Below are 22,363 nucleotides of genomic sequence, written 5' to 3'. Positions count from 1 at the left end.
CATGCAGGGTCCAGCTCTGGCTCACCCTGCAGCGTTGCACTGAAGAAACAGCACACAGCTTGTACTGTGATTCAAGAATACAAAGCAATCTTGACCCTAAAATGACAAATTCCCAACACTTTTTTTCTGGACTACTTTACAGAAGAACTTTGCTTTCTGAAGGAAAAAAGCAAAACCAACACACACATGAGAAAGCCCACCATTAACACTTGTTTCAGGCTGTCAGCACTGCAGCATTCACACTCCAGGAAAACTCTGATGATATGCTCCAGGCTTTGGTAACTGGCAACGGCCAGAAAACAAAGTGAGATGAAAAGCTGCTGATAAAAGACTTTATGTTCAATCTGATTATAAGATTTCTCCTCCTTGTTTGGGATTGCAAGCATGTAACAGCAGTATCTGTAACTTCCAAATGTAACTCCATTAATAGCACTCTGGTTTAGCATTTAATGCGACAGCTGCTTCACTGATAGCATGGAAAAAAGGGGCAAAGGAGTGTCTGATTTAAACCCATTACAGAGAGCCAGGCAGAGCCTCTTCATTCAGTTATTCCAGGAAAGCTGGTTCCTTTTTTATTTATGACTTCAGAGGTGAAAACTAGTTAAAGAACATTTTCCTAGGAGTCACTGGTTAGGCTTTTAAACTCAAAGTTATTTAAAAAGAGGAGTATTGCCAATGAAAGCAATCCTACACTGACTTACAGAAGATTCCTCTCTTGTGGTGGAGAGAGATTACAAACCTACACACACAATACCCACTTTCAGGAACTGAGAAAGGAAACACAAGGTCTTCAATGACAAAAAGTCTCCTTTTTATTACAACTTAGCAAGTTACAACAAATAATGATAGCTTGTCAATTTTTATGATCACAGACTGCAGCTTTTCTAACAGCCACTAAGTGTACAGGGGAATTCCACCACGGGGTTTGACTACAGCTGCTCTGTGCTGCTGTGCAGCAGCCCCTTGCAGTTGACTCATGCTGTCCAATGTTCTGCAGTACCATCACACCTACAAAGTGTTCCAGAAAAGCTGTTTGATAATGGCTCACATGCCATTAAGTAAATATTAGATTCAGTTATTGAGCAATACCAAATAAGATACCAAAAGTAAATGAACCTTCAATTGAAAACCTCCCCCTAAACTCTCAGGCAGTCCCATTATTTAAAAAAAAAAAAGTCTATTCTTATTCTACCCTCAGTCAGAGGAACCCTCTCACAGAAATAACTTGCTTTTTCTTTGGTCTACTTGGATCCTGTAGACAGCAGGGCAATCAGTCCAGACGAAGCACTTATGGAAAGGATATAGTTTCTGTAAGAAGAAAGTTAAGGATGTACACATGGGTACGGTACCACTTCTACTTTTATAGAACACTTAAAAAGTTTTAGCAAAAACAATGAATTAAGGTTATGAACCAGTCATTGTTTACAGTGCATTTAACCTCGGAATTAAGACACCTCTAAAGGTAGGCCTGTTCTTGTCAAAGTGTTTATAAATACAGCACTCAGCAGCAGCATTTAAATAACAAAAATATCTGCATGTGAAGTTACCAAAACTAAACAATCCTAAGATTTTACAGCACGTGACAACCAACACCACTGCAGTGTTTCTGTAAAGCCAAGCTGTCTCCTGACTGCAGAATTACAAATGCAATGGGAAAGTTGATTTTCTGTGAGATCCAGTATCAGATGATAAACATTTATGATTTGGAAGCGTTGGGTTTGGTTGGTTGATTGGTTGGTTTTGGTTTGTTTTTTGTACTTTCTGCTTCTACATTCATGTGTTCCTAAGTTGGGGAACCACAATGAATTGCACAGCTCGGCAGGTGAAGGTGCTACACAGACAACAAGTGTATCTACAAATGGCAACGAATGGGAATAGGACATTGATTTTTTCAGGTAATGTTAATAAATGGTAGTGGCAATAAAGGATACACAGTGGGGTTGAAGTTCTTCAGCACAAAAAACGAAGCAATGATGACCAAGACCAGAAAGAGAGTATTGTTGTAGAAGATGGAAAAAGTTGTTGCTTCATAATCCGCAACTTCATTTTTCTTCCACAGAATCCTATGAACGGGTAAAGGTGTTATTCCAAATGCATTTAAATCTGATGCACTCACAGTTATGAAGTCTTTCACCCACTGGGGAAGCAAACTGCAGCTCTTGTCACAGACAGCTCCTAAAAAACAGCACTGCAAAAGCTACCTGTCAACTCATCAGTTAATGGAAAGCCTGTACATGCTCTGCATTTGTGCATCTAAGTGACTTACAATTGTTTTCTCACCCTGCATATATAACCTAGCACTTTATAAATAGCAACCTGTACAGGTTTGTATCTGTGCCATGCCAACATGCACGCCTAGCAATTAGAAAGATATGGCTTTTTGGCTCCAAAGTGAAGATAATTCACCCCCTTGTGCTTTGTGTGGCCCTAACAGGTGTCTAATCTAATGAGCAATTTCTATCCAGGCATATCCTGGACACCAGTAGGTTACTGAACTGGAAATCTGCACGCTTCCAGTAGGGGTAAAAAGCACAAGCACCCATGAGCAGCACAGTACAGCAGTATATGGAAACGCTGTGCATAAGGAACTCATACTCCACTATGCAAAGTATATTGCATGAGTTTGTCCTTAAGGAAATGAATTTATCTTAATTCTGAAGGCAGCCATGGTTGTCACTCATCAGACAGCTGTTATCTGCTCTGTACAGAAAGTTGTCTTGCTTTACACCTCAGGAACTGAGAGGCTGCCTTACAGGGCCTTACTGATAGAGACTGTAACGTTTGAGACCATTCACTGATAAATAAAAAGAGCGTTTACAGACTGACAAAAAACTGATAGTATGGCTACTATTAAAACAAGTGAAAGACAGACAAAAGAGCACAAGGAGAATCACCTTTCATCCTTCTCCTTCCGAGACATCTTCCTGTTGTCTGCCTCAGAAAGCTTGCGAGTAACTTCTTTGGAAACGGCATCTTCCCTCTTTTGTGCTACCCTACAAGAAACACCGTTCACGTTACAGATGAAGATAAATAAATTAATATAAACGATAGGAAGATATACAAGGAAAAATAAAGGTTAGCTGTGATACTGAACAGTCCTACCAAGCTGAAGGGACAATTAGCAGTAATCAAACTATGAGAAGTACTTGTCAAATTCAGTTTGTGGCAATACCCCCTGAGAACAAAGGTAGCTTTGCTGTTTCATTGTTCTCCCAGCAGACCATGCAGGTCTGTTCTACAGGAGATATGATGGTTGCAGTCAGAAGTCACTAACACCAAAGAAGCCTATGAAATACACACTTGCTTCAAACACCATTTTCCCCCATGCAGGAGGTAACTATCTCAAGGTATCAGGCAACAGCTGTAATAAAAGTACACAATGAATATTTCTGTGTTGCATCGTCCATTGTGGTCAAGAACTTCCAGTGGAAGAGCAATCAAGAAGCACAGCTGCTTAACCTTTGAGCTGCAAAATTCCCCACCGCTCTCAAAGCTCACAGCTCAGGATTTATATTGTCCTCACGACTTAATGCAATTCATCAACTGATGCAATGGGATTCAGTGACAGCAAAAGTCAAGGCAGCGTGTCTTACATCTTTTGACTCAGATACAGAGTAAAGTTTCACAACTTCATAAAGACATTGATTATATCGTTTTTGCTGAATTATTACAAAATAAGGCACCCACCAGACAGTCACCAAACTCACTTGTGCTTGAGGACGAACTTGACGTTCTTATACGCAAACGCCACGAGGTAGGTACTGATGAGGGTCATCACGCTGTACAGCACGGCGGACTGCACCAGATCCATGTGCCATATCCTCCAGTAAAGCCCTTAAGCACAGAACCACAACGCGCAGTGAGCCCCGGGCCACCACCGCCACGCAGCAGCTCACCGCGACACCGCTCCAGCCCCCACGGGCCGGGGCTGCCACGTCGCCAGAGGCGCCCGGACCGGCGGCCGCACGTGAGGGGCCCGAGATGGGGGGGAGGGCTCCGCTCGGTATCCCCACTCCCCTCGGAAGGCCCCGATCCCCCCCAGCGCTGCCCTCGCCCCGAGGGGGGACCCCGATCCCCGCCGACCCCCGGCTCGTTCCCGCCGCTCACAGATGGGGATGGCGGAGACGATGAAGGCGTTGCCAAAGAAGAGCGCGGACGATTTGGCCGAGAGGTTGCGGCTGAAGTCCTGCAGCAGCAGATCCTCCTCCGACTGCTGCCGCCCGCCCGGACCACCCTTGGGCGCCATGCTTGGGTACAGTCAGCACTGGGGCGGGCGGGGCGCCGCTTCCGGTGCGCGGGGCTCCGCTTCCGTCGCGCGCGGCGCCGCTTCCGGTGGCCGCTGAGATGATGGCGGCCGCTCGTCCCTCTGCCGCTGGTCGCTGCCGCGGGGCTCGCAGCCGAGCCCGGACACACCTCCAAGGGACGCGGCGGGCGCTGCCCAGGGCCCCGAGCCCGGCCGCAAGTGAGTACAGCTTTTTCTGGGAGTATCCGGTCATCGCTTCCCCACACACGCACCGGCCTGGCAGGCGGAGCGCCCCGCCCGAGCTGTGGGCACTGCCGGCCTCTGCCTCGCCGGGCTTTGTATCGGCACCGATGAGGCGTTATTGAAGTGTCCGTCTTTGTGAAGTTTAATTAAGCTGCTTCTTCCAGCTTCGCTCCCCTGTTAGCGTGCTCTGCTAGCAAGGAAGAAGGTCCCGTGCACCACCACGTGCTGAGCAAGTGCTAGCTGGAAGTGGAAATAAGCTTAAATTGTCAAGAATCATTGTTTGTTATGACTGAAAAGAGGTTGATATAGTGTGTAAGAAGCAGTAGGGCTCTGCTGTTCGATCGTGGGATGAATGCCTAATACCAAACCTGGGTTTCATGATGCACACAGCATATTGAACACAGTGTGCTGGTAGAATGGTGTCACTGATGTTGTGTTGCCTACAGGCAGTGCTGGGAGCAATGCTGCCGATGGTGAAGCCTTGCGGTGCGGCACAGAAATGCAGCTGCAGCAGGGATCCCCAGGCTGACAGCACAGAGGGCTGGATGGGGCCCTGAGCGCCGGCAGAAACACCGGTGAGTGCTGTGTGAGTGCAGCAGTGCTGGGCCTGATTCCCCCTGCTCCATGTGTTATTGTAGAGTCGTTTGAGTGGGAAGGGACCATTAAAGGCTGTCAGTCCAACAACCCTGCGAAGAACAGGGACATTAGCAGACTCATTCTTACAGCCCCATTAGATGCTGACAGGCTGCCCTCAGATCTCCCCAGAGCATTTTCCTCTCCACACTGCACATCCCCAGCTCACAATTTGTCCTTGTAGAGGACATGTTCTTGTAGGAGAACTTCTTGTAGGAGAAGTGTTTCATCCCTGGGACCTCCCTGACCTGCTGGTCACGACTTCCTAGGATGGAGCCCAGGGTACAGTTGACTTTCTGGAGTGCAAGGGGACACTGCTGGCTCATTGCTAGCTTGTCAGGTTCTGCCAGGTCCTTTCGGGCAGGGCTGTGTTCTATCCTTTTGTTCCCGAGCTTGTATGGATAATGGGAGTTGTCATGACCCAGCTGTGAGACCTTGCACTTGGCCTTGTCAAGCCCCATGAGGTTCCCCTGTGCCCATTGCTGTGCCTGCCTAGGTCCCTCCAGATGGCTTTCCATCCCCTGAGGAGGGGAAGCTGCCCACAGCCAGGCCTTTACCTAGTGCCAGAAGAGGAACATGCAGCCTGCCCTGTATCATGGGTCACTTACAGCAATGTGCACTCCATTGCTTGTATCTGTGGCCTATGGGACTCATGAGTGGAGCATCTCCCCATAGCTGCAGCTGGCCAGCTCATAGAGCACTGTGTGGGCACTGACTTTAGTCACTGTTCCAACATCATTCAAAGAACAGTTGGTGATTGCTTCCACACCTGGTTGGATTATAGTGCTATTTCAGCTGTATCTCTTTAATTTCTAAGTATTCCTGTGGCTGTCTAAGAATGGAAAATATGGGAAATGTGTTTAAAAAATAATGAAGAGGAATTCACACTTCCACATAGAAAATTATTTCATTAGAATTTATAGGGGTCATCAAAGATATTTTAGTGGATTGTTGCTTCAGGGTCTTTAAGCATTTAAATGTGCATATGTATATTTAGCTGGTGTTGCAAATGTGCTTGACTTTCATAGATTTCTTTCTATTTGATGAGAATCTGTTGCATGAAATATGGATACCTTTGTAACTCTTTTATTGTCTGTTTGGGATGCTGCGGCTCTCTGGGAGTGGAGTTTGATCTTGTTTCCTTTGTGAAACAGTTGAAAGCTAGATGTGTACTAGGTAACATCACTATTTGGTCAATGTTACAAGTCACAAGAATTTTCTTGCTGAAGTACCTCTGTTAGAATTGCTTAAAGTAGTTGGAAACCACAGGAAAGATTAAGTGTAAGAGTGTTTTAAAGTTCTATTTGATTGCCCACGTTTTTGCAGTTTTCTCTTTCACTCATCTGTGTAAATGTGTGTTGTGATGGAATGTAACTAAGTCTAACTTTCTGTTCTTAGATTGGGTTTACTCTTAGATTGGGTTTACATGGGAAGGATGTGATCATTTTGGAACAAAACCTACCAGATGACCACCTGTCTCTCCATTAAGTGACATTGTTTTGAGCAGTGGAATGCTGAAAGATTTTCTTGAAAAAATGAATGAGCACTTTGCTCTTTTAAAGGTCCTGGCAGCAGCAGGCTGTAACTTTAAGCAGAACGCTGTGTCCCATGAAGCTGTCCCTGAAGCTTCATAGTCAGTCTGAGTATGTCAGATTTGCCTCCCCAACAATAAACTGGGATACAGATTTCTGTGAAAACAACTCAGTTTTTAAGTGCCTAAATCTGCATTGTGCTTACTGCATCTTGTCTGACCCCTCATTCAGGAGGCATTGGGCTCATAAGACTTCAAACTAGAGGAACTATGGCTTCTTGACCCAAGGGCAAAACCACTTCTATTTATTTTTAACTTTCGATTCTTACCAAATTTCATAATAAACAGAAATAGTGATAAGTATTCTGGAAATAAAAGATTTATCTTTAGTTTTCTTATGGTTTCTCTAAAACTCTGAGCTGGACCGAGCTGAAAACTTTAAAAGAGGGTGGTGGCATTTCCCAGCAGGATTTGTTCTGCCTATTTTGTTTCTACTGATCTGTGCAAAGTATAGACTCAAAACCACATTTGTGTCAGATTGGAGGTGGATAATAAATAATAAATAAGCCTGCTCTTAGCAAAGCACTATTGGTTAAGTTCTGTGTTTATATTACTGTCCCAAGGTCTAAGAACATTTGTCATCAGGTTGCCATCATACACTTAAAAAAAAGTGTGTATTTATTAGGTTCTGACAGTGTGGGTGCTTAGATAGTGTGAGGAAAAATGAATGAGACACCAGCACTAATGATCCCACCATGTATTTATAGTTTGGGTTTTTTTCAGTTGTTTAGTTTGTCATCTCTTCCTTTAGGTGCCAAAATGATAAGAGAATCCCTAAGGTGCAGAAGGGGGAATTCCTGTGAGACAGCATGGAACAATCTGAGGTGGGTCAAGAGCAGAACCAGAATGCTTTTGCTGGGGCTCCTTCCATTGCCACGGCAGTGCCAGGAGTAGGTGCCCGAGGGCTGAAGTGCTTTGAAGTCTTTGTAGCTTCACGAGAAAATTCTGCTGCAGTGATGTGGTGTTGTTCTGGCCAAAGGTCTCCCAAAGGTCAGTGCATAAATACCTACAATGTAATTGTTGTCTGGGCAGCATGTGGGGTGGGAGGAGCTGTGTGTTTGTGGGCTGGATGGCAGAGGTCATTTAGCTGTACTTCCACAGTCAGTGCTTTCTGTATTAGGGCCTACGTATATCTATTGCTTTCAATCTTCTCAACGTGTTACTTAAATATTGTTTTACAAAAGGGGAATAATTCTACATTCCATCAAACTCATTTATCACAGAATCCCGTGTCAGAGTTCTTTTGAACTATGTGTGCTGTGTTTTTCGTACTGTGTGAAGTGAACTTTCTGGAAAATTCTGATTGTGGTTTTACAGCTCTGCTTACCTAAACCCTTGGGAACACACAGAAATTGTTTCTGCAAGTGACAGGCTACTGTAAATAATAGTTCTCAAGCTTATGGAAAGTTCTGTATTACTTTGAGCAATGGTTCTTTCTGCTGAAATGATTACAAGCTCTTACAGCTTGATGGGTTATGCAGCCCTTCTGATCTCATGTAAAGGCTCTCGATAACAGTTGTGGGTTTTTTTTCTTCCACTAACAAAAGCTGTGGAAAAAATTCCCTTGAGATTAATACATAATGTATGAACAGACCGAATAGGACCGTTTTTGCTGTCATCCAACGTTACTATTGGGACATTCCAGTATTATGGTTCAGTGCGTTTCTCTGTTGTTAGTTGCCATGGTAGCTGACAACCTGTGTAATAGAAGAACTCTGAAAACCCTTCAGACAAAGGCACGTCTCTTTCAGGATAGTGACTGCTCTGCATCCCAACAATAACAGTTGTATCAAATAAGAAATACTGGTAGTGGTCCTCTCCTGGACCCACAAGTGTGAATGTGTTTATGACTAAATGTGATAAAGTCATGTTATAATGTGAATGTGAATAGTGATAAAGTCATGTTATAATGTGAATGTGAATAGTGTTTATGACTAAAATACATGTCACCCTGTTGGTGATTATAGCTTGATCTCTGTGTTGTACAACTTGCATTTGTAAAAGTAACAGAACACTGTGTGCTATGTGCAATTACAGTTCACACCCCAAACAAAAGCCTGCAACAACAAACGTTCTCAGTGGGGACTTTGGTACACCCTCTCTGTTCTTTGCTTTTATAACATGACTTTATCGGTGTAAATGTTTAGAAATACCTGATATTTTAGGGTTGTTTGTTTCAGCCAGTTACAGAATGTGAGACAGAAATGTATACAGCTGTCTTCTAGAAGAGCATTGTTTCTTTTGTGTTGTCCCCTGATGCTTGCACACGTTTGGAGGTTTTGTATGTTTTCTTATAAAGCACCAGCAGTGCATATTGTTCCATTTGGGAGAGGGTGCAGCTGTTGCAGCTGATTATTCCAATTCTCAGTAGTGTATTCTCCTCATTCTGGCTAGAAGAAATCTGGACTAATTTCTTGCTGTGCTTCTTTCCTCCTCAGTGCTCGTTAATTGGGAATTAAATTCTGTAGTCTTGAAAATACTAAATTTTCACATTTATGTCCAAATTAACTTTCTGAATGGCATTAATTCCAGAGCCAATGGACCAGACTAAGTCTAAGAAGGAAACAAGGGCAGAGCAGGTGGCTTTCTGGTAGTTGAGACTGAAAAAAACCCTGTGTTGAAAACTGAACTCTCCTGGTATACAGAAATCTTCCTATTTACTGGGCTATGTTGAAACCTGGTCTGGAGAGCTGCTTTGGCAGGGGAGTTGGACTCAATGATTTCTAGAGGTCCCTTCCAACCCCTACAATTCTGTGATTTGTGTTCTGAATTTTCTGATGGAGCATTGTTGAAGTAATAAAATAAAAATCCAACAACCTGCTTTGAATAAACACATGATGCACGTAAACCGAGTGGTTCTGCTGTCTGGGTGATACAGGTGGATGAGAAGTGTTTTTGTTCTCTCTGTGCTATGCTTTGTTTTTTAAAGCTTTCTGTGAAGTATGAGGTTTACAATTGAACACGTAACCTGGCTGCATTTTCAGACAGATCAGTTCCTGGATGTGGTGTAGAGCACAGCCCCCAAACCCACGCAGCTGTTGCACAGCTGGAGCGGCAGTCTTGAACTTGCAACTCGAAACCTGCTGAGCTTCTGTGACACGTCTGTAACTGAAGGGAGCTCAGTGTAGTACTGACTCGTTTTTGGTGTCTTTAAATGATCTCATCTGTTCCAGTTTCCTCCTGCTAACATTTTTAAAGCTTTGGTTGGTAGGCTTGTCTGCATGCAGACCGGGTGAATGAAATGTCTGTAAGTAGATTCTTGGGGGGCTTACTTGCTCAGCATATTTCTCAGATACTTCATGGATTTGACACCTTGGAAAAGCAATATTGAATGCAGTATTTGTCAAATAACTAAGTTATACGGGCAGGAATTAACCTGATATTCAAGATTTAGGGCATCGTATTCCATGTTGCTTTGAGATCAGGAGGTATGTCCTGCAGATAATCCCAGGGAAAGCTTTTGAAAGCAGGAAATACAAAATCACAGTATCTTATTTAATCCTTCAGCATATCCTTAACTTGTGTTCTGATTGAGCACAAAATCTCCTGTTTTGGTTGCTCTGGAGGCTTGTGCAGCTCGACACTGCACGTGAATGTGGTGCAGCAAAATGTGACCCTAGTGTGGGCACTCACTTGGTGTGCACTGGGCAAGTGTAACTTCCACCCACTCAGAAGGATGCTTGCAAACATGCAGCTGGGGGAGTGTCACTGTACCTGGAGGTGCTGTAGGCTTTTGTTTGGGTCACACTCACCTTTTATGATTTGGAAGAATTACAGGATGAAATTAAGCCTGTGAGCTGTGTTGTTGATGCTTCGGCACTAGAGCTGTGCTAGGGGAGGCTGGGAAGGTCTCAGGAGTGAGCCTTTAATACAGGCACCTACCAAGTTGTGCTTCATGTGTGGAAGGCAATCAGTATGCACTAGGAGAGCAAGATGAGTGAAAGGTGTGACAGAGGCAGTGGAGCACTGGCCCAAGGCCTAGGTTTGTTGCAGGCAACACAGCAACATCTGTAACCATCTTTTCAATTGCTGCCTCTGTATTGTGTATTTGTGCACGAGGGGTGCTGGGCGATCACCAACAGCCACTTACATATGGGATAGTCATCTCATCTCTAACTGCACACAGGCTGTAAGCAGTTCAGAAGTATTACCCTCTTTTGGATGTATTGGGTGATCTGCAGTGGGGTTATTCTGGTCCAATTCAGCACTCTGAATCCCAGTTAGTGGGAGGATGTTAGCCAGATGGGATTTCTGGGATTTAAATGTGTGTCAAACACCCACTGCTCCTTCACTCTTCAGCAGCATAAGAAGGTCTCGTGGCAGTTGGTGTCACTTCCCACCTGTAAGTTATCTCTGGGGTTTCCCATTCTGGATCTTAGCCGTGGGGAAATCTTACCCTATAAGGTATAACCGGAGGAGTTGGCCACCCACATGCTGATGGCTCCTAGAGCACTCGAGTTTGAAGTGAAGGGGATATTTATGTGTACTCCACTTGAGGATGGTTAATTGCAGTTGCGTATAGCACACGATAGCCTCGTGCATCTCAGTCCCATCACAGTAATGCCCACTGCACTCTGATGGTCCATACAGAATGAAGCGCTGTGTTTGCCACGTGTAAGGTACGTTTGTGCTGTTGCTTTCCAGGTGTGCCTTTCACTATTTGACTGAAGAATGGCCACTGTTGCTGTGTAGATAGTGAGCTGTTTATGTATTTCAGGTAGAAGTAGCTTTAATTTTGGAACTGTTGAAAAGTTAGTTGACCTACACGGGATTATGGAGGAGCATTTCTATCCTCCCTGGTTTGAATTGGAGTCAGCCTAACGAAGAAACAAAGCCCTGCCATCCACATCTATGCGTGGGATGCTCGTGCTAATTCAAGAGACTTCCACAAGAGAGTGCACCACTTCAACCATACTCCGTATAGAAACCCAATGAGAGTGTCCCCATTGCTAACATGTTTTCTATCATTTTATGTATTAATTCATTTATCTAAATCAGCTTCTTCAGTTGAATGCCCCAGATTATCTCCCTAGTCTGTTACATGAATGGACACCTTTTTTTCTTTGTGGGTAAACAACTCGGGAAGTTTAACTGGGCACAGAGGGCACATTTGCAAGGTCTCCTGTTTATGCTCATGAAAAGCTGTCTTTAGGTTCCAGTCACAAAATGCTATTTATACTCTTGTTTTCAGTGTACTCAAAAGCTGTCAATTCTTGCATGATGTCCTCCAAATGTCCAGTACATGCAATTTGCAGATAAGGGCTTTTGTGTAAGTTTTGAAGCATCATTAATTTGCTTTTCAACCTGGTACAACGTTAGGTAATAGAGCTGTAGAGAAAAGCTTCCATCTAGAAGGATAACTTCGTAGGAGACTCTTGACTTGAGTACAACTGATACCACTTTTTGCTGTTTCTATTTTGTGCTGAATTTATTTGCTGCTTTGTAATATAGATAGGAACTCTTAACGAAACTTATGCTGAAGATGTACTGAAAATACTAAAATGTTTTGCTGGATGTGTAGGCCAAAGTGCTAGGTCCCTTCCTTTGAGGCTGCAGTACTGGGATGGTAAGATATCTCTTGGGAAATTATTAACTGTAATAAACTCACCAGGAAAAGGGTCCGTTTTTTGTATCTCACATTGTCTATCTAAGTACATGAATCATCCCTTATAGAGATAATTTTATCTGATAGTCAGCAGAATAACTGAGAGTATGGTGATACTCATATGTGCTTTACAGGAATCTTTTCCCCTGTGTAAAGCTGGTTGTACCAAACTTCCAACCTCTGTTACATAGGAGAAGCAGAGAATGTGTTTTTAAAACTTCTAATTCCTAGTTCTTCTAATTTCTAGTACATGTTATTAAAATAAAGTGAATTTGAGACAAATATGTTTATATATATTTATTATTTCTATCAGCAAATGTGAAAGTTGGGCCTAGATGCAGAAGGTGTCATTTACTGATAGTGATGAATGTGAACTGCTATGTTGGATCCACAGCCCTGGTACCTCTGAGCAGAGTAGGGTCCCAGCTGCTGCTTGAAGCTACAGTATGAAGCACTTGTTGTTCCCAGAAGGTCCTCCATCCAACCTAGTGCTGTATGTACCGGCCTGGCCAACGGTTGGTCACTGCTGAGCGTTTCTAGGGGAGAAAAGCTTTAATGGCTAGTTTCAACTCGGCGTGTTTGTATGATGCAATTTCTTTCCCTGCTTTCGGTATGCAGCCACTAGGTGTCACTCCAACAAAGGCTTACAGGATTACAGGTGGTGAGCCTTCCCTGCCCTCCTCTTTGTCATTCTTTTTCAGTGAAAGCTGCCTTGCATTATTTCACCTTCATATAAACACACTGGGTACTCTTTTTTAAAAAAAAACAAAACGAATCAAAACAACCCATCATTAAAAAAACTGGTTCTGGAATTAAGAGGGTCCATTGAAATGTACTCAAAGTTTAAATGCTGTGTTTATACAACCTGTAAGAGAGGAAAAAGGTGTCTGCATCTCATAGCATGACTGTGTTGGCAGAGGACGTGGTGAAAAATGGACTATTGCACAGTTCCTGCAAAAAGCTGAGTGGAAGAGTGTGCACGTCTTAATAATGGGAAACTGATCAGAAATTCTCTTCTTCCATCTGTTAGCAGTGTAAAAGCTGAAATCTTGTGTTTCTACTAACATAAAGGTATGGCAGCTGTAGTCTATTTTGTATGCAAATGCTGACAATTCGGTACTTTAAGAACAGTTCTTTTTCTTCTTTTCAGCATTTGTACATGCTGAGACGTAGCAAAGAAGAGGGTGTACACCTTTCTATGTTGCTTTGACATGGAGTGCTGAACGGCTGATCCAGTATGTCAGGTGCTGCAGTATGAGACAAGAAACCTGCGTCCTTCCCATTGTCAGTAACTTGTTGCTTAACTTGGCTGTGATTCATTCTGTATTTTGCTTAGCTGTAAAAGCAATTATGACTTTGTAATATTAATGAAAAAAAACTGGATGATAGACATCAGTATTTTATATAGTATTAGTACATACTGACTTCTTTACTTGTAGGTAGTGGAAAATCCAGTGTTGTAAAGCATTTTTAGTGTAAAATTTCATGTGGTGGTTGATTACATAGGAGAAATGATAGAGAAGTTCTTGAAGGAAACCTGGGTACCTCTGAAGTCAGCTTGATTCTCTTGGTTTGTTGTGAAAAGTGGAGTGGATTGCTGTATTGTGCACATGCAGAATACTCTGGGAATGGTATTGGTGAGCATCTTGCTTAGACTTGTGATTCTTAATGCCTTGAGATCCACGAATACCAGTCAAGCACAGCGTTGCAATTAACCTTCAAGTAGGATAACAACCACCCAACACACCTTTCTGCAAACATGGATTTCAGTTTTGTGAATTCTGTGAGTAGCAACAATCTCAGCATGACAGCAGTGGTTTTGTGACTGCTGAGTTACCACACTATCAGTGAGAAGAGATCTTGCAGCACTGACTGTTCTGCCTGCTGACCTGGGTTCACCTTGCCTGGAACCAGCTGCCTTACTTTCTGAAAGGCTGTGCTGGGGACTCTGGGAAGGGATGTGACACATAACTACTTTTCTTTTGAGTAGTTTCAGTCATCAGCTGCACCACGATGGAGAAAATGAAAACGTAAATGTGTTAGAAGCTTTGTTTTCCCAATCTGAAAAGTGGTTTCTCAGCAGTTCTTCCCCAATACATACCTTAGGAGCAGCCTAACAAAGGTCATGAACATCCGGTTTGTGAGGTGGAGGCATCCAAGGACACGTGGAATACAGTAAGTGGTGAGAGGTCAGGCCAGGATTGCTGGGCCTCTCGATTAATTGGGTTGTGTGGGAGCCCTTGTCTGGTTTGAAAACTGGGATGTGCCGCTCCTAACCTTGCTAGCATGGGGAGAAGTTGTGGAAGGCAGGATGTGGAGTATAACAGCTTTCTTTGCTGCTTTATGACCACTACAGCTTTTGCAGGTCACAGTTGTAAGTGGCTGCATTTGCTTCAATACAGTTTACCATTTGAAAGAAATAGAGTAAGCTCTTGCTTTAAATTTAAACATATTTAAAAATGAGGTCATGCTTTCCTGGTGGTCGCAGTGGCTTGCTTTGTGTGTTTGGGTGGGACAGGCTCACACACAGCTTCGTGATGTGCTGCTGTGTCGTGATGTATTTCCTTTAATTATACATTTGCTTGCAGAAAGATTGCAGCCTCCTCCTCTCCGGGTGACATCCTCCCAGCCTCCGCAGTGGGAGTTGTGCGTATCGTGGTGTGTTGTTCAGCCGGGTGCGTTATTTATATCTCATGCATGAAATCAGCCATTCCAGAACAGAATCCAGTTCTGTCTCAGGGTGAGGGTTCGACGCATTGCTGAACTCGCACTGTGCCTGGCTGATGGTTCCGGCTCTCAGAGCTCAATTAACTTAGGGCTGAAAATTAGTTCTCAGCTCCTGTAGGTACGGATGTGTGCTTTACTCAGCCTCTGTTGTGTCATTCTGTGAGCAGTCGGCTCTGTCTGCTTGGAGCTGAGTGCTGTAATTTCTTCATAGCACTGGCACATTATAAATGCAGCCGTGCAGCATCTTCAGAGTGCACTTAGTCCCTGATGTCATCCTGTGAGCTGACAGCTTCGTCCCAGCTGCCTGTATGTACAAAGGGAACAGGGGCCTGGCTTTATCAAAGAGAGCAACACCGCAGCGAGCACCATGGCAATTAGAGCGTCTGTTTGCATCCTTTCCCCTGCTGCATGTTGCACTGTGGTTGGGTCAGTGGTGCTAAGGAGCTGTGAGCAGAGGGCACGTCCTGCCGCCGTGCACGGGCTGCTTCAGCCTGCAGCACTCCCAGCAGCACCCATACAGCTGGGCCGCCCCGTGCGCTCACACACGCACAGCCGCCCGCCAGGAGATGACAGCATGCTGCCGGCTTTGGGACAAAAGGAAGCTCCATCTCTACCCTACGCTGTGGGAACAGACAGGATCTCGCTCCAGTGCGTTACGTTTGCTTTTTTTGCAGTCCCTTGAAGCAGTGGGTGGGCCGGGCCCGGGTGCTGCAGCTCTGTGCTGGTGGGGGTAGGGGGGCTGGAGTTCTCCGCTGCAAATCATCTCTTAGTCACGAAGGAGTGCTCTGAGTGCAACCCAAACTGGGATGTTCGGTAAGGTCGGGAGGTGCAATGCTATTGTTGGTTTTAGCGAGGGCTGTTCGCTCCGAGGTGCTGCCTGCCGGTAACGGGGGGCTGCCAGCTGCCTGTAGTGCCGTGAGCTTCTGTTCCGGAGCCGCACCGAGAGCACTGCAGCCCCGTCCGACCCCGGGGCCGTGCCGAGCCGAGCCGCCCGGGGCGGGCCCCTTCCCGGCACAGGCGGTGCCCAGCTCCGCCCCGCTCAGCTGCCCTCGGGAAGCGCTATTTAAATGTGCGGGCCGAGCGGGCGCGGGGCAGAGGAGCGGAGCGGAGCTGCGGAGCGCTGCCAGGACTGCCATGCACCTGCCCGGAGCCCCCGCCGCCTGCACGGCACGCCAGCGGGCTCCTGCTGCTGCTCCGAGCGGTCGTGCTGCGGCTGGGAGCGCCGCTGACGGCGGCCGGCCGTAGCGGCAGCCTGCCTTTTTTATTATTTTTTTTTTTTCCAAAATTTTACAATTCTTATCGTTTTCCTCGCCCCCTGCAGCAGGCTGGCTGTGCACGCAGGAGCTGTGGTTGGTAGGTCGGCGGGGGGCAGCTCGGTTTGCAGCGCGCTGGGGTCGGTTGGTGTCTCTCGCTCGATTCCCGGAGCTCCGCGTTGGCTTCAGCGAGGGAGGAGGGGGTGCAGTCCGTGGCAGCGCTGAGGGCTGAAATCTCACACCGGGAGATCTCTTTCTGTTGAAATACATTGTGCAAATATAGCGTTGCATTTGGCGGTTGCTGAGGTTGTTTCTAAATAGCGTCGGGCGAATGATGTAAAAATGCTGAAATAGAAACGCCGCTGAGTTCTGCTGTTCCCCGTGCCCACCGCTTGCTTTTTTTGGAGCTGTTGGGGGACTCGGCTCTGTACAGTCAGGCAGTTCCGTGAGGGTGTAACACGAACAGCGAAGCAATCAACTGAGCGCTAACAGTACAGAAGCAGCATGAGAGATAGGGCTGGAGAGCAGCCCGAGGCTCTTCCCCTACACAGCGGGGGCTGCCCAGCGAGGCAGGGCTCGGGGTTACGGGAGGGCTGAGGGTACCGCTGGCAGCTGAGAAAGCACAGTGCCTGCTGTAGCTCGAGAGGAGTAAGAGAGGTCCCAAGTTTGGAATCTTGCTTTACCTGGCAGACAAACGCACCGGCACCTTTAAACTTAAAAATTAGAGTGAGTGGTCCAACTGCTTTCTTTTTCCTGGCCGTCTTGGCGGTGCTGTTTGCCAGGGTAATGCGAAAGCCTCTCAGATGATCGTTCTGACATGAGGAAGGCTTTGTGAGAGACCTTCCAGAGGGGATCCTCAGTAGTACGAAACAATGGCCAGATCTTATCTGTTTTCTGAGATTTTGTTTTGAAATGGGAAGTGTCTCTTTGCTTGGAATGCATTTACCATAAAGTAATCCCTGATGGAGCACTCTTGAGCTCTGAGGCGGCGGGCAAGGAGGTGGAAGAGGGTTCAATTAAATGTAATCAAATATTGCAAGATTGCTGATTAAAAGGCACGCAGCTGGCTTTCTGGTGACTTACAAGGCATACCACTTGTTTGTACATGAGGAAAAAAATCAGTTTTCATCTTAGGGCTAATTGAATTTGTCTGTGTTGATGAGTAAGCAGCACCCTTGGTTTCTGTCCCTGCCCAGCCTGAGCTCTGCTCGGCGGGGTGGAGGAGAGCGGTGTGTCACCACGGGGTGACCGGGTGCAGTGTGCTGTGTGTGAGTCAGGCACCGGGTGTGCGTGCGGGGGGAGCGGCTGGGCCAGGGCAGTTCTCAGGTGCGTGCGCGAGGGAGATGTGAAACTGAGCAATGCAGAGCTCACTTTTGTGATATCATGAACCGAAGTGCTGTTTATTATTAAACATGCTCACAGGAAGGAAAGAATCAGACCATCCCCCTTTCCTGCTCTCCCCCCCCCCCCTCTGGGGACTGTGTGTGCGTGCCTGAGTGTCTCTGAGATTTCATGTGAGAAGACGATGAGTGTGTGTTTGGGATTAATTAGCCTGAGTTTAGCTGGTTTCATGCTTTACGTGCCTAGGGGCTACCCGCAGTCACAGAGAGGGGAGGAGTTTGCTGTTGCTGGCTTGAAATCCTCTCCAGGGGTGATCTTGTTTGTGTCAACCATGAGCAATTAGAGAGATTAACTGTCTTGTTTTCCTTTCTGCCCTAGATTGATCCTGGTGAGGCTCTGGGACATTTGAAAGTGATTTGAAGAGCAAAGTCTGTGATGGACACCGAAGCAAAGCCAGCATGCATCACGCCACAGGCTCACTGCCCAGGAATGAAGTGCCCTCCTTCAGAGGACTTTCCTCCTCAGATAAGACTGTCTGAAAAGATTCCACCAGTGAAACCGTGCTTTAAGAAGAAGCAGCAAGTGCAGAAGAGACTGGACACGCAGACTCTTAGGGCTTTGCGGCCAATCTTTACCAGTCTGCTGGGATCTGGGACCTTGGATAGGGTCTTTGTGCCTCGAGGACAAGGAGGGGGGCATAGTGATTTGTGTGAACCTGCTGTGAAAAAGGCTCTGGAACTCAGTACTTCTTGTCCCCAGCCGGAAAGTAATGTGACTGTGCTGGTGCCGACAGCTCCAGATATGCAGAGTCAATTGCTGGGAGCTCATCCTGCTCCTGGGCATCCTGAGCAGGAAGTGCAGTCAGGAGAGCAAAGCTTCTCATCAGAAACTGCTCCTGGAACTGCTGCTGACACTAGTAGTGAGTCGTTCCAGGATCGCCCTTTGCACCCACCTTCTAGTGATGGTGCTGCTTGTGCTTTGTTCCCAAGCAAGCTTCTGGAAAGCTACACGACTGGCTTATTCCAAGAGAATAGCTGTCCGATGCAATACACTCTGAACTCAAGCAATAAATTCAGTGCTGGAATATTCCAGGATAAAAGTGAGGAAGCTTCTCTTGATCTGGTATTTGAGCTCTTGAACCAGCTGCAATATCACACCCATCAGGAAGATGGAATAGAAATCTGTGTTGATTTTCTCCAGGGCGCTTGTGTTTATGGCAGTGATTGTCCAAAACATCACACTGTGTTGCCCTATCATTGGCAGGTGAGAAGGACAGCAACCCAGAGCTGGCAGAGTGTGAGCAATGATTCCCAGGAGCATCTGGAAAGACTCTACTGCAACCCTGACAATGATAGGATCAAAGTGAAGTATCGGTAGGTGGTGGATTTGGTTCCTTATTTGTAAATCCGAGGGTGCTTCAACAGGCAGTGGTGTGGAAGTATTTTGTGTAAAAGTGTTTTCCAAACCCTGTCACGATGTTGCCTTGATATCTGTAGAAGTTTGCCACAGACAGAAAATTATTTCATGCCTGTTAAAACTGCTGTTTAGCAACTGGAAAGTGTTCTTTGAAGCAGAAGAAATAAGCAAACGTCATTTTGGCAGAGATTGCTGTGCAACACTGTACTTGTTCTTTGCATTCCTAATTAGTGTCTTCTTTGTAGTAGAAGTGGCAGTGTGAATGAGCCTTTGCAGTGCTTGAAACAGTGCAGTAAAGCAGTGCTTTCTGCCACAGTGACTCCAGGTTGACTGTATGCACTCTGAACGGTCTTCGTAGTGACATGCTAAGTAACTGTGAAGTTACAGGGGTACTGTGTTGAGGTTCTGTGGCAGGGGGATTAGAACTTGATGATCCTTGGGATCCCTTCCAACCCAAACCCTTCTGTGATGCTTTGTGAAACTTCCGTGTGGTTGATAACGTGGAGTGAGGTTTCAGCAGGTTCAGTGAGAACCACAAAGACGCACGTTCAGAAATGCTGATGCTGTTCAGCATTCTTGGATGACAACACTTAACTGGATTAGAAGTTCTTGTTTCCTCTACACATAGTACTGTTTTCTAATCTTAGAAGAGAAAGTGAATAATCAGGGAAACATAAAAGATGTTCACTGTTGATTTGGACTTGATCCTGCACCCTGAGATCAAGACCAAAATTACTTAATGTTTTATAATGCAGGTTAGCTCTTGAATAGTAGTAGGGAGTGCTGATATTTATGAGTTCGCCAGATCTGTGTAGCCTGTGTTATGTGAGTTCAGGGTATAGACTTGAGTTCTGAATACTTTCCTTTTCTGGAGGAAACAATAACACACAATTCTCATCCCTCGCCTGCCCCTGCTGTGTTCTGCAAGCCTGGTGCAGCTCATTCCAGCAGCAGGTGAGCTTCAAAGTGACGCTTCTGTAGCTCTGTAGCTCAGATTTGTCTTTGCCATCCAAGTTCTGGTAGATTTGTTGGCTCTTCTTCCTTGCACTTCCAGAATTATATCCCTTCTTCCTCAGTGTTTTAGGGCAGGATTGTTTAATTTGCATTTACTATGTTGAGATTTGCAGTTGGGTGTCAGAGACCTGATGCAATGCACCAAGTGCACGTGAGCCTTTACATTTACCTGACAGGATATTGGGTTAGGTACCAAAATTCAGGCTCTGTCAGCCCACGGATTTGTCCTTTTTGTCCTGGAAAAGTATGCCTGTGATGAAGCATAGAGTAAGATCTTGTAACTGATAAAATTCACCATATTTTACAACAGATGCCTCCAATTTTTTTCCCAATTATTTTAGAAGATTTCTGAAAACAGACAACATCAAACATAGGACTAAGGCGAACTCCCATGAGCAGTTTGAACTTGAGCTTTGCACAAATAAACAGGATTATGGTTTGTTTTTTTTTTTTTTTTTTTGCTATACCCACGATCTACCTGAGTCCTGAACGATTAATCTTGGAAGGAACAATGCTTGGTAATTGCTTAGTCACTGTATCTGCAGCTTGTGAAGGTGGCTGAGCCACACTGTCCTCCTTTACACTTCTTTTGCAGGCTTCCAGTCTGGTGAGTAGTTTGCCTCTCAGTACACAGAGTTTCTGTCTGAACTGGCCAGGAAGAAGTTCAGAGGGTTGTTGCCAGTCACATTACGTTCTGTTACCACGGATGAAGTCAGAGAAACAGTATGATCTCAGGCACCACGGGCGTGCTGCTGCACTGCAGTCAGCCTGGGGCACTGCTGAGGCAGGGGCAGGTCCTTCCTGTGCTGTGCTTCAGCACCCTGAGCTGAGCTGGCTCCCGCTCTTCTTCCTGCTCTTACCAGACGTTGTGAAGATCCTTGCTTAGGTCGGTGCTGTAACATGGTGTCCAGATGCAACACAGGAACGTTGTTGCAAACGCACGGTATCCTCTCACGGGATAGTAAGTAGACAAGTGCTGTAACTGTTGCACGTTCCTCCCTTCAGAGAGCTTCATGTTTCTAGATAAGCATTTAAGACCAGAGCTGCTTGCTTCAGACTCTGGAGAGCATATATGCCTTGAGACTTAGCGTGGTTTCAAACTGGATTTTGAGCTTGAGGGGAAGTGCTTTCGTGTGCCTTGTGGCAAGAAGTGCTTCTTGTGTGAGAAGCAACACAAGTCAGCTCTTGCTGGAAGACCCCACTCACCCTTCAGGCATGGAGGGGCAGGTGCTGCACTGCTCCTGGTGTTGCTGGCTGCTGGTCAGTGCAACCTGGCTTTGCTTTTGTTCCTGACGATGTCGTGTCTCCTGGCAACTAGATGCAGATAGAGCCTGTTGAACCTTGCTGAGAGGCTTGCAAACATGCTGGGACAGCTCATCGTTCACATGGTTACCACATTATTTGGCTAAAGCTATTAATCTCCTGTGGTCAGACTAGCTTTACAGGCCTATCTATACAGATTGCATGCAACGAGGAAATGTCTGTTCAGCAGTTTGCATGTCCAAGAAAGGCCATGCAGAAGCCAGCCTGCTAATAGCTGGTGGGTGATAGTTGTTATAAATATGGTTTGTATGGCACAATAAGTTATTGCTGCCTGCATGCCTGATGTCACAGTGTGCTGCTGATAAAGTTGAGCTGAAAGTGTGGGGATGGTACCCCAGTGGGACAATCTAAATTTATATATGATGTTCTCTAAAGAGCTATTTGCATAATTTTTTCATGTCCAATTTATTGAGATGAATAATGTAAGCTTTCAGATATTGCTTTTCACCTAAGGGAAAGTGATCCTGAGGCAGGAAAGCGGGAAGCCTTGCTCGGTTACTTCTTTATAACTCAGCTGCATTGGATACTCAGTGTTTGCCCTCAGACTGGATATATATCTTCATCATAAATTGTTTGTATTTGTGCTCTTTTAAGTCCTACCAAGTATTATAGCCAAACAGTGAGCTGTATAAACAAATATGAACCTCAGCAGGTTAGGGTACTTCCAAGCACTCTGTTTTCTGTGTGCGTGTGAGGATTGGCCCTGGAGAAGTTCCAGCCTGCAGCCAAGTATTTGAGAGAACAATGCCAAGTGCTGCTTTCCAGCATGAGAGTACCCCAGCTGTGATATTTTAAGATGCTCTTTAGGAAGGGGAAATGCTTGGCTGCAGAACTCAGCAGCTCTTCCCTATGCACATACACCTGTCTAATCGTGCATGCGCTGCTTTGCAAAATAAGCAGCCTCGTCACTGATTACATGAGGATTTGTTTAAAGCAACTGTGTGGTTCCTGAGCCATCAGATTCCCCCTTTGGC

General features: G+C 45.6%; 2 protein-coding genes across 3 annotated transcripts in view; one reads left to right on the top strand and one right to left on the bottom strand.

Annotated features, from left to right (window-relative positions):
* Positions 1–789: 789 nt before the first annotated feature.
* SSR3 (signal sequence receptor subunit 3) lies at positions 790–4,280 on the bottom strand. The gene is made up of 5 exons (XM_065748041.1): positions 4,108–4,280; positions 3,708–3,834; positions 2,895–2,993; positions 1,932–2,063; positions 790–1,308 (listed from the first exon to the last, which is right to left on the bottom strand). Exons 1-5 carry the CDS (start codon positions 4,244–4,246, stop codon positions 1,242–1,244), a joined length of 564 nt encoding a protein of 187 aa, XP_065604113.1. The 5' UTR covers positions 4,247–4,280; the 3' UTR covers positions 790–1,241.
* A 670-nt stretch (positions 4,281–4,950) lies between these two features.
* TIPARP (TCDD inducible poly(ADP-ribose) polymerase) overlaps positions 4,951–22,363 on the top strand; it is a 31,060-nt gene continuing 13,647 nt past the window's right edge. The window contains exons 1-3 of one of the 2 annotated variants that reach the window (XM_065747863.1): positions 4,951–5,061; positions 7,462–7,534; positions 18,015–19,009. In XM_065747863.1, coding sequence (XP_065603935.1) covers positions 18,072–19,009 — 938 coding nt within the window. In that variant the 5' untranslated portion in view covers positions 4,951–5,061; positions 7,462–7,534; positions 18,015–18,071. Of the gene's footprint in view, positions 5,062–7,461; positions 7,535–17,653; positions 19,010–22,363 lie in introns of those variants that run through there. The other variant, XM_065747864.1, reaches the window with a different exon arrangement.

Source organism: Cyrtonyx montezumae, unplaced genomic scaffold, assembly GCF_038088225.1.
Source record: "Cyrtonyx montezumae isolate F1298 unplaced genomic scaffold, pur_monq_1.0 scaffold_5, whole genome shotgun sequence".
NCBI classification, from domain to species: Eukaryota; Metazoa; Chordata; class Aves; order Galliformes; family Odontophoridae; genus Cyrtonyx; species Cyrtonyx montezumae.
This window is presented reverse-complemented; position numbering and strand designations above follow the sequence as displayed.

What these genes read in the sequence shown, in the direction of transcription:
- SSR3 (XM_065748041.1), bottom strand. Translation starts at nt 4,246, where the DNA reads ATGGCGCCCAAGGGTGGTCCGGGCGGGCGGCAGCAGTCGGAGGAGGAT. An exon ending in CGTCTCCGCCATCCCCATCT is followed by an intron (nt 3,835 to 4,107) that starts GTGAGCGGCGGG and finishes TCTGTGCTTAAG; the next exon opens with GGCTTTACTGGAGGATATGG. An exon ending in AAGTTCGTCCTCAAGCACAA is followed by an intron (nt 2,994 to 3,707) that starts GTGAGTTTGGTG and finishes TGTTTCTTGTAG; the next exon opens with GGTAGCACAAAAGAGGGAAG.